The 12,669-nt window shown below is 36.2% G+C and overlaps 1 protein-coding gene and 1 long non-coding RNA gene across 2 annotated transcripts in view; one reads left to right on the top strand and one right to left on the bottom strand.

Annotated features, from left to right (window-relative positions):
- The window catches only part of LOC128656742 (uncharacterized), a 179,629-nt gene that overhangs the window by 139,001 nt on the left and 27,959 nt on the right, over positions 1–12,669 (bottom strand). The gene's annotated exons all lie outside the window — the stretch shown is intronic.
- Positions 5,701–12,669, top strand: part of LAMA4 (laminin subunit alpha 4) — a 247,604-nt gene continuing 240,635 nt past the window's right edge. Inside the window, exon 1 of the mRNA XM_053710874.1 lies at positions 5,701–6,280. Within this exon, the coding sequence (XP_053566849.1) occupies positions 6,080–6,280 (201 nt within the window). The 5' untranslated portion in view covers positions 5,701–6,079. The remainder of the gene's footprint in view (positions 6,281–12,669) is intronic.

Here is a 12,669-nt window from a genome sequence, read left to right as displayed (position 1 = left end):
CACTATATTTCTGTTTACACCCCATGGATGTTTCTATAAGGTAGTCTATTATTTGCTGACCAAGGAGGTTGTTTTTAACACATTCTCATATACTTTTTTCATGTATTTTTGTTCACTCCTAGGGGTATATATGATTGCACTGTTTTTCATCCTATCAGCTTGTTTGACCTCAGATCCTTATCCTATCAGGGGACTTGTTTCTCCAGTCTTAACACGTAGACTGCACAGATTGGTTTTGAGCACAGGGGAGGGTTTTACTTACCTTTAAAAGTTTGTCATTTTGTATTGTTGCTTGTCAGAGGAAGGGACTGTTTTAGTGTCCCGAAACGTCACAAATAAAAAATTGATTATCACATAGACGGCTGAAGTCCAGTGAGTGCTTATTCTGTTCGAATCTATTGAAATATCCTTATAGCACCCTGGCGGTTGGAGATAGATGGTGAGAGTGCATACACCAGCAACTTATCATTAAATAAATATATATATATATATATATATATATATATATATATAAAATCGCCAATCATCACTGTCACATAGACACTGTCAACCTCAGACTCCAGTGTATCCAGTGTAGTCATAGAAACCACCGTGGCAATACATATACCCCATAGTTAGCATTACTCATAAAGAAGGCTATACAAATTATACACAAAGGATAGACCCTACCCACATCAGCACTGTGTTGTTATCATCATATATACCAGAAATGTCTCTACCATGCTGCATACATAGAGCCTAAACAACAAAGAGCATACTGTTCTTAAAACCACAGCCCTATAAGTAAAGGTGCTATAGATAAGATCTAGGACAAGTCACTTAGTTTCAACATGGAGCGCAAGGAAAATACCTCCAGACCGGACAAAGTGAGATAACAAGCACATGTATTTAAAAACAACATATCTTTTTTTTTTTTTTTTAAACAAGAAAGGAAAAACTGTATCACGACTGTAGGCATCAAACAGACAGAGATATTGTGAGCATTAATAAGGCATAGTCAAAGCCTAAAGACCAACAATAACTAGTACATGTTACAACCAAGTGCAGCATTAAACCATATTTACATATATAAATATATATATATATATATATATATATATATATATATATATATATATATATATATACTGTATATATATATATATATATATATATATATATATATATATACTTTGCTCATACAGACAATGTATCAGAGTAGGCCAGTGTTAATCATGGCAAGTGTTAATCATGGATCAAGACTCTCATCATAAGAAAAAATATATAGGATCAGGATTCCCATTGTTACAGAATGTATCATGGACCCTCATATATATATGGTGATGGCTTTTAATTACAGGTAGCTTTGCCACCCTGTGTTCATCTTCAACCCTTTAGGTGACAAGGTTCCCAGTTCAAAGATCCACCAGACTTATTTTTTAAGCAATATTCTGTCCCTGTTGCCACCTCTTCTCAATGGAGGGACATGGTCAATGATGCGGAATCTGGGAACCGTATGTTTGGCTTCAAGGAAGTGCCACTGGTTAATCCGCCTTGCCAGTTTTCAATGCTAATCAGATTGCTGAGTGGTGATTAGCCATCCTCATCCTTGCATCATCACTGGTTTTACAGGTGTAGAACTTGCCACATGGACAATGAAGAAGATAGATGATAAACACGGTGGTGCAGATAAGGAATTTGTCTATCTGGTACTTCTTTTTCTTTTCAGGGTATTGGAAAGAGGATACCGTCATCATGCTATTATAGGTGACACAGCTCGTGCACCTGAAGCATTTCTTCTTCTTCAGCCATCTGTGGGAACTGTCTTCACCTGGAATGTCAGTGTTCACTAATATATCCCTTAGATTGCATCCTTTCTTGTATGCAATGCTCGGTGTACCCCTTTGGTTAAATGGTAGAGTTTGATCAGACTGGATAAGTTTTCATTCATCATGCACAGCCCTTACAATACAACTTTTGTCAGGTGTATAGGATGTGACGAAGGTAAGTCGTTTCTGATCATCTCTCTTGGGGCCTTCTTGTACTGCTGCTCCATAACTTCCAGATATCAACCCGATTGAATACGATCGGGTTGATTGACACCCACTGCTAGTGGCTGATTGGCCGCAAATCTGCAGGGGGCGGCATTGCACCAGCAGTTCACAAGAACTACTGGTGTAATGATAAATGCAGACAGCGTATGCTGTCGGCATTTCTCCATGTGCAGCGGACATGATACGCTACATCGTATCATGTCCATTTGCACTATATTAAATCTACCCCTTGGTGTGTTCAACTTCCACTAGTGCACTCTGCTTACATTTAGTGAGTTGTGAAATCTTGTAGCCTCTTTGTCTGAACCTAAGTGTCATCTCCTCCAACTGTGTTTTACACCTCAGAGGATCAGTATTGTTTCTGATCACTCTCTGAAACTGAGCTTTAGCGATGTTGCGAATCAATGAGGGTGGATGGCAGCTGTCTGCCCGGAGAATTACATTTTTGTCAGTACTTTTCCTGAAGAGGGTTGTGCCTAGTCTGTTGTCATCTTTAAACACCCTGACGTCCAGGTAATCAATGGTCTCCTTATGGGCACTGTGTTGAAATCTAATTGTACTGTCAAGTGCATTTAGATGAGTAACCCATAGTGACAGAGATTCTTTGTCCCCGTCCCAAACCAGGAACAGGTCATCGATATATATTGATAATAAAATTTGATCTGTTTGTTGGTAAAAACCTGCATCATGTTTGTCTCGTAGTCTGCCATGAACAAATTTGCTAGTGACGGGACCACATTGGACCCCATCGCTGTCCCAGCAATTTGCAGATAGAAAGTCTTCTCAAAGAGAAAGTAATGTGAGCAACTAAATTAAAACATCCTCAGAGGGTCCCACATAGGGGATATGTCTTAAAAATCCTAACTGTAGCAATCCCAAGGTTCTGTGGGATCACCACATACAGACTAGAGATGTCAAGAGTCACCAATAGGTCTGTAACTTTAATGTTGGAGAGTTGCGTGATCTGTTTGATAAAAGAAGATGAGTCCTGGATATAAGATTCCATCCGTTTGACCAGCTGGCTGTAGTAGGAAACCCCTGTAGTAGGGTCCCCCTGGCCGAGCCTATAGGTCTTCCAGGTGGTCTGAGGGCATCCTTGTGTATCTTCAGCAGTGTGTATATCACCGGGGTTATAAGATAATCTTGTTTCAAGAACTTGAACTCATGGTTTGTGATCAACTCCAATTCACACCATACCGAAAGTTTGCAATCAATTTCTTCTTTGAGCACAGAGGTGGGATCTCTAAGGAGTATGTGGTAGGTCTTATCATCACCAAGTTGACGTAACACTTCAGACCTGTAGTCACTCATGTTCATGATGACCACCACACCACCTTTATCCGCAGGCCTGATCACAATGGACTTGTCGGTGCTCAGGGATTCGATGGCCTGTCTCTCATGTGTGAATATATATATAGGTATAGATATATGGGGCGAATCATGACCGCCCGGCATCACTAAATGCCGACAGCATACGCTGTCTGCATTTAACATTTCACAAGCATTTCTAAAAGGTGGCAGACAAGTTAAGGAGCAGCAGTCTTACGACCGGTGCTTCTTAACTTCAGTTTCTGGTGAGCCGAAAACTTTGGGGATAGATTGCAGCATCTACTGCTTGTTAAATCTACCCCATAGTGTACCAAAATACCATTAGATATATGTAGAAATATGTATTTCTGAATAAATAGAAGATATTCTGCTATGTGAAGAACATTGGAATGTGAAATACTGTATTCATATTTTCATGTTGGGTTAGCGCACTTGAGAATATGCAATCAGGTTTACGCGCAAGTAGGGTATCAGGGTTTTCGTCCACATTTTTTGCTCCATTGACTTCTAGGGGGGAATACGTTAACACTCACGATATTTTGGGTTCGGCTTTTTACGCACATCAGGTTATCGCTTGTGCGAAAACAGTTAACTTTCAACTTGTAATACGAGCGCTACCCAACATGCACAAAAATCTAACTTGTAGCGGAGTAAGCTCACTAGTGGCAGCATTAAATACCACTTCACTTGTAATCTGGCCCTATATTTGTATTAAATAAGAAAAAAAAGGCTGCCACTTGTCCTATACTAACATTTTTGCGAGAAAAAAAAACGTTAAAAAACAATTAGTTGTATTGATAGTTCCTTCTCAAAACTAATGTGAATAAATTATTGCTAAGGACAAACCCATTTAAAAATAGAGACTTTTACTGTTTTTATTCTCATATTTTAAAACTATGTTAAATTTTAATTCTTTATTTGCAGAAGCTGCAGTGGAAAGTTTTGCTCAATTTTGGGCTACATAGTCTGTCTTCATACCAACATATTCTGTTCTTCATACACTACTAGTCTTGTTTCTTGAGCCTCACAAAGCACTTCTTTAAAGAGAAAACAGAGCATTCTTTGTAAATAAAGGTTCCCATTAAAAAATGATGAAGTCATGTTTAAGGAAGTAACACAGCACATACATATAATATAGTAGTTTGGGAGAATTAAATGCACATTTTAAAGCATTTAAATAAATAATAATAAATAATCTTTTTTTACTTTCAGTAGCAGCCTGGTAAATTTACTTCTGTAGTTGAATTTGCAAGTCCAGTTTCACCGTATTTTTGGTGGAACTAGTAAAAGAAAGATTAAAGCAGACAGTATTAATAGTGTGGCACTGATTCCATTTTTTTTTATTAGTTGATGCTAAACAGTTTTCAAAAGTTACATTTTTTCTAGAAAGTGTTTATACATTCTTAAAAAAAAACAGCTTTTAAAACATATTTCTAAACACAAACTAGAATCAGTGTCCTCACCAGCACCATTAGGTACAGGTTAATGAGATGGATCCTAACTTTTCAACCCACTTGTGTCCAGTGATGTCATCACTAACTTGAGAACTCATCTTTGATATCCCATAAACCTATCAGTTTAGGTCTATATATGCCCTAGTACAGTTTCTGATGGGCTCTACATGGTAGCCAAATATGCAGGACACAAGATACAAGATGATAGGTACTTAATTGCAAAGCTTTATAACCTGACTAGTCAATACATTACCCTTTTAAGAAAAGTAACTCTCAAGGCAGCTGCCTATATTGCCTGATAAGAAATGTAACATAATGGGTACAAACTTGTGTATGGTTAAGCAGTAACACTTTGCAATACAAAGTTTTACCCTAAATTTAAGTGCTATATGCATAGTCCTTTGGGGTATAATCCTATTATTAGCAACATCTGATGAAGCAACATATATCTAATACATTGCGGACTCCACACTAATAGATATAGGTCTGATTCAGCTTTTCAGACCTCTGTATATGTTGTTAACAGCATTACAGTTTATTCTGGATTTGTATGAATATCTTTTTGTCACAAGAATATATAACAGAACACAGAGAGTGCAAGGTAACTTTCTAGACATAATCTTGTACATTACAAGATAAGTAAAACACCAGGGCAATAACACTATCACTGTGAGTATGTGTGAGAGACAACATGACAGCTTTACATTATCTGACACTTTCAGTGATTGATAAAAAAGCCAGTAGTTGGTAAGATATTTAATAAGAACAGTACTTGAGAGTAGTCTGTGTTTGTCACATCTTCCCTGCTACATGCAGATTCTGACTATGCTGTTCTTCCAGAGGGAGGGTCTAAACATAAAGGTAAACTTGAGTGTTGTGAAGGAAGCCAGATTATAGAGCACAACTGTACAGTCTGTATCCTGTATCCTGACACACACACACACACAGATAAGGTGGCTCGGGAGCTAGTGGAGCTTTCCAGTCTGCTTTATGAAAATACCACTCAAGCTCTGCCCTTATTTAGATTATTCTACTGTAGCCTCCAGGGAAAATTACATCAACTGGCACCAGCAGACAGAGAATGCTTTTTGTGTGAGGCTGAAAACATAACTATTCAATCTCATCTGCTGGAACATCTGGAAACTAAAGTAACAGGACAAAATTAAGAGGCACAGTTTCACTGGGTGTGTGTCTAGCTGAGAGAGGAGAACTGGATGACTATTTGGTAACTTAAAAAGAATACTACTGGATGCAAAAAGAAAAATGGCTTATGTTTTTCCATGGCACTGTGCATATCTGTTCATATCCTTGTGTGGATATCTCTCCCCTTGCAGTGCATCACCCGAAGGCAGTGCTTTTTTTTTAGAAACTGAAGGGAGCTCCTCAGCACCCAGCAAAGTTGGCTCTACCGTTGTAGATTTGCAGCATGCATACATTCCTGCCAAGCTCGTGCCCTTGTCACAGGTATTGTATTTAGTTAATAGGTCCTATCAATTCATTAATATTCAGGGTACAGTGGTGGTGGGGGGGATCTAATTGCATATTGCAATGAAGCTGTAAGAGATAGAACTGTGTTCATAGACTACTGAGCTCATACTGGGCAGTGTAAAAAGTATTGAACTTTTGCCTCTGTGCAAGAATTGTATTGAGTTCTATTACACAACCATATTCTGCAGTAATGTGATACAGTCAGAGTGAGCATTATCAATAGCTTTAATGTTAACATATATATGTACTAGGTATGTGTATGTATTTATTTTCAGAAACGTGTTATATGAAGAAGACAGTAAGGACATAGGAGAATATAAAAAAGCCTCACTTTATAGGAAATGAGTCTTTTTTATGGCAGTAGCTTTCCAGTAGAGCTGGTAGCAAATAATTCAAATCATTTTACACAATAGTGTTTATTAGTATTGCAAGTAGCAAAGCAAACCTTATTTCTTATAACATTTCTTCCTTCTATTCATGTGTTGAATATACTTTACTTATATATAACTGTTTCTAGTGCATATTTGCACAAACCTAGGTATATAGAGAAAGATAAATCTGTGTTTTTACAAAAGTAGTTACATTTAAATGCATTTTTTTTTCTCTGATGTGCAAAATGCTTCAGTGTATAACACATGATCCCATTGGGACTTATTCCTTTGAAAGTTAAAAATTAACAATGATTAACTTGCAAATCGTTGTCTGTTGTTTTTATTAAGATTTTTCTAATACAGTTAAGTAATAACCATGTTTTTAGCATATTTTAATAAAAAGGCATCAGGTGACTTTTTTAAATTTGCAAGGAAAAACAGTGAGATCTGTATGGCGGAAATGTTTAGATTATGCTTGGATTTGTGGAACAATTTCATACACTCATGTTCAGCCCATTTTACGATAAAAAAACAATTACGCTTTGTATTTTGTACTAATAAGTACACATTTGTATGTGTTTTTTCACATCCAATGTACTTAAATTAAGATTTATGCTGTGCCTATTTAATACGATTTAATCCTGATTAATTTACATACACATTTTACGTTTTTGATAGAATATGATTGTTGGTGAACAATTTTGTTATCATTTTCGATGCACCTTAACAATACAATTTCTGTGTATTTTTGTGTGAATGGTTCAATAATTCATTTTGCGTGATTTTTAAATTACGATTTTCATTGTTTATTTTTGAACGTAAAGGAATAGTCTAGTCAAAATCAAACTTTCAAGACTCAGATAGAGCATGTAATTTTAAGCAACTTTCTAATTTACTCCTATTATCAATTATTCTTCATTCTCTTGCTATCTTTTTTTAATAAAAGCAAGAATGTAACCATTTTTGGTTCTGCACCTGGGTAGCACTTTCTGATTGGTGTCTAAATGTAGCCATCAATCAGCAAGCGCTACCCAGGTGATGAACAAAAAATGGGCTAGCTCGTAAGCTTACATTCAAATAAAGATACCAAGAGAAGAAAGAAAAATGGATAATATGAGTAAATTAGAAAGATGCTTAAAATTGTATGCCCTATCTGAATCATGAAAGTTTAATTTTGGCTAGACTATTCTTTTAAATGCATTCTTAATTGCACACCTAGGCAGGTTACTGCGCCAGTCCTAAGCAGCTCAAAGCCAGTGACTGGCTGGTACATGTTAATGATGCTCCTGATTGGCTTACTGGTTATGTCACATGGTTAAAAGTGATTTTTTAGGTCTAGGTCGTCCTATTACATTACTAGAAATGGGCTAATGGGCAAAAAAACAGAATTATATTTAGATTTTTTTCTGCCCTAGGCACTGATTAATCTGCTGTGCCCAAACTCCCCACTTTCACCCACGTTAGCTCATATTTGTCTTACATATGTTTCTCACAAACATACTGAGCAGTTACTTCTTTACTTAGTGGTGCCAGACACACAAAAAATCATGCAGACGTGATCATCCCCTTAAAACCAGAATGTCCTTCAAAATGTTGTTGCTCCCACCAAATTCCTACAGTCCTAAGCACAGGTCTAGTTGGCCTAAAATACACCGCTGTAAATAAAAGTTTGCTTAAGAAATTAGAAAGTTTTTTTTTTTTTAAATTGCTTCCTCTATGGGAATTGTGGAAGTTTAATTTTGACTTTAATGTCCTTTTATGTTTTCCTTTTTTCAAATACAAAATTGAAATATCTGTACATCATAAGCTCAACAGTTATTTAAAAGCAGCAGCCATGCTCTCGCATGATTGGTTGCAAAAAGGAAGGGGGGCGTAGGGGGTAAGTTGTGCAACAATGGCAGGAAATTATAAATATATATGTCTATAATAAGCATATACATACAGTATATATTTACAGGGAACAAACAGTTCCCATAGACTGCTAATTAAAAGCACTTTTCAGTTACGTTTTTTTTAACACCCTACAGGTGCCAACTTTAGCCCCCAAAAACTGCTAAGTGCAATTACTTTATTAAAAAAATAAAGATGCCACTATCTTTATTTGTTTAATAAAGTATATTACACTTGATTTTGGGGGCATTTGGTGGACATTTATAAAATGGCTGGTTATTTATTGCACGCCCGCAAACGGTAATTTAGCTCTCCACTTGTAATCTAGCCCATAGTATTTTTCAAAGATGGCATTAAAGCAGATGCATTACAAGAAAGGTATGTAAGAATACTTCTATTACCAGCTTAATGGTCTTAATTGGATTGGTAATGATTCATGCTATATAATACATTTCTACCACAATTACTAAAATACAATTATTTATATAAGTAAGTTAGACCCACTCTAACCACGTGCACATACTTGCCAAACTACTGCTTTGATTGCTGTGAATAGCATTCATGTCTTAGATTTCTAAGTGTGAAATAGCAATGTGCACAGATGAGGAATGATGAATGATGTTTGTACTGAAGACATATGTTGGAAAGAAGTCTGAAAGCTATCGCTATTACATCATCAAGATATTTCTATTACATCATCAAGATATCAAGTTTACAATTAAAATCAAATTGTAATTCCCATGGACTAATTACATTAATTAAATTGGAACAGCATAGCAATATGCATAAAATACTTGTACATACACCTACATTATACACAGTGATTGCTTTTAGCTATGCACAAATTAACTTACAGCACTTGTTGACCACATGTAAGGGAGATACGATAAAACATTCTCACCAGGGTTTTCACTTTGTTAGCACAATCCACAGTTTTATAAATGATTAAAAAAAGCTAGTTTTTAATGCTTTAAACTATTTATTTTGTATGCAGGTATTTTGCAATTCCATGCTCAATTGCTGATATAAATGTCCCTTTAACTTCAAGTGATATATTTATGAAAGATTAGATACTTATTTAGAGCATGAATTATATGTCTTTTATTTCCAAGAAAATTCATAGGGGTAGATTTACCAATGTCTGTCCGACATGATACGCTGTCGGCATTTATCATTGCACAAGCAGTTCACCAGAACTGCTTGTGCAATGCCTTCCCTGCAGATTCGTGGCCAAACCGCCACTAGCAAGGGGTATCAATTAGCCCGATCATATAGGAGGCAGCGGACAACTTATGGAGCAACAGTCTTTAGACCGCTGCTTCATAACTGCGGAAACAAAGGGAACAAGGGTCATTCGGCCCTTGTTAAATCTACCCCATAGACTGTATTGTTTTGGGCTAATGAGAGCTATTATTCACTTCTAATGTTTTACATCTAAAAAAATTCCCATTTGTCTGGTACTGAATTAAAATGAATGAAACCCAGTGCCTTGTCCTACAACCTTATTTAACTGAGAAAAAAACTACTGTACTGGACTAAGATACCTTGGGCTTTCTCAGCAAGGCTGCTATTCCAGTTGGCATTCTATGTCCTAAGAACATACTCACTTTTCTTTGCGAACTGTAAGAGAAGTTGAGACAAATTGACCTGGGGAGATGGGAATTGTATATTATATGAAGATATGTTTTCTAATATATTCACATTGTTGGGGCCTGACTGGGAATTATGTAAGAAGAAAAAAAAGGAATTTCAGTGTTTTAGAATTATGAAACTTGAATTAGATTTTAACTCCACCATCACTGTATAGGGCTCCATATATTACAAGGCGAGCGGACAAACTTTGTGGCATATGGGCAGCGGATCCTGTTTGTCCGCTGCCCTTATGTATCATTACACACTCAAGTGAGCGTGTAAAGCCCGTCTGTTCTCTCATGCGACCAATCATGTGAGAAAAGGGCCTGTCAATCACCCAGAGAGAGCAAGTTTGGGGGGATTGCTCTTCGCCACCTCAGAGGTGGCAAAGAGTGTGAGAAGCAGCGGTCTAATGATCGCTGCTTCTTACATTGCGGGAAGCAGGCTCGCATGTGCAAATCAAATTCATGGAGCCCATTGTGTTATAAAAAAAAAATATGAAATTGCATAATCGCCATCATTTGAAATCCTTATACCGAGACACAGTGTAATCACGTTGCATTTTCCACTGGTTGTCTAAAAAAAAATTAAAGAAAGAAAAGAATATACATCAATCAACTTTACATGACAAACCACATGTTTTCATGTGTAAAACATTATACTGAATGACATAATTCAGCCTGCAGTATTGACATAGTGACAAGATGTTTTACCATAAAGAGTTCTATGAAATGCCATTCCTGCAATATCATATAGTAAATAATTAATCCATCTTCTCCTCCACTTAAAGGGCCACTAAACCCAAAATCTTTCTTTCATGATTCAGATAGAGAATAGAAATTTAAACAACATTACAATTTACTTCCATTATTTATTTTGCTTCATTTTTTAAATATCCTTAGTTGAAGAAAAAGCAATGCACATGGTGAGCCAATCACACAATGCTTCTATGTGCAGCAACCAATCAGCAGCTAGTGAGCATATCTAGATATGCTTTTCATCAAAGAATATCAAGAGAATAAAACAAATTAGATAATATAAGTAAATTAGAAAAATGTTTAACTTTGCATTCTCTTTCTAAATCATAAAAGAAAAAATGTGGGTGGCATGTCCCTTTAATTATTCTTCTGTGTTTTACACATAGAATAATTTTCCGTCAGAAGTGCATGGTATACACTTAAAAAAAAATGAGTAGATTAATTACTTATTCTTAACTTCTTTTATCAAAAGTTTTGCTCTGGGCAAATAAACGTATATAATTGTGTAAATATGTTTTAATAGATTGTTAAAGGGACAGTCTACTCAAAAATATTATTGTTTAAAAAGATAGATAACGTCTTTACTACTCATTGCCCAGTTTTGCACAACCAACATTGTTATATTAATACACTTTATAACCTTAAAACTCTACATCTCTGCCTGTTTCTAAGCCCATTCAGGCTGCATTTATCTGAGCGCATTTATTCGCTTTTTGCAGCAAGACAGTCCTAGTTAATGTGTATCATATAGATAACACTGTGCTTACTCTTGTGGAGTTACGAATGAGTCAGCACTGATTGGCTCAAATGCAAGCCTGTAAATAGCACTGACATAAGGGGGCAGTTTGCAGATACAAGGTAATCACAGAGGTATAAAGTATTTTTTTTTTTTTTTTTAAATCCTTTAAAAAAAAATAATTAAAAAGTTTGGATTTTGGAATTCCAGATTTGGGGTTTGTACCTGTATAAACTGTTGAGCAGTTAAAAGGCAAATGAGCTTAAATCCAGAAGGTTTATGGCATTTTTTATATAACTCAGGCTAAAACAAAGATCTTTAATTTGAATAATGATCTTCATAGTCTTTATTAATGAAGCATTTAATCAATTTTATATCACTCAGAAAGATTACCACAAAAGGTTAAAGGGACAGATTACTCCAGAATTGTTATTGTTAAAAAAAATAGAGATAATTCCAATGTTACCCATTCCCCACTCTTCTCTGCCTGTGTCTTTTGTGTTCAAAATGCAAATAATAGTCAATATTTGTTTAAAACAACAGCTATTACCTTTCTGATTACAGTACTGTACTATATTTCTGATGGTATTATGTATACAAAAGTGTTAAACATTATATAAAAAGGTAGTTTTATATTATATAAAACTACCTTTACCATGTATAAGCTTTATTATGACATGTAAACATTGCCTTACTGACATAAGATATTGTTGTTTACACTTAGGGGCCGAATTATCAGGCTCGCTGGAAACAGCAGTTATGAAGCAGCGATCTTAAGACCGCTGCTCCAAAACTAGTCCACCTGCTCTGAGGGTGTGGACATCAATCCGCCTGATCCTATACGATCAGGCTGATTGACACCCCCTGCTAGCGGCCGATTGTCCGCGAATCTGCAGGGGGCGGCATTGCACAAGCAGTTTACCAGAACTGCTTGTGCAATGATAAGTGCCGAGGGCGAATGCTGTCGACATTCGGCGA

The sequence above is a fragment of the Bombina bombina genome, chromosome 4 (genome assembly GCF_027579735.1).
Source record: "Bombina bombina isolate aBomBom1 chromosome 4, aBomBom1.pri, whole genome shotgun sequence".
NCBI lineage: Eukaryota > Metazoa > Chordata > Amphibia > Anura > Bombinatoridae > Bombina > Bombina bombina.
The sequence above is the reverse complement of the archived record's forward strand: the minus strand, read 5'-3'. Positions and strand labels throughout refer to the sequence as shown.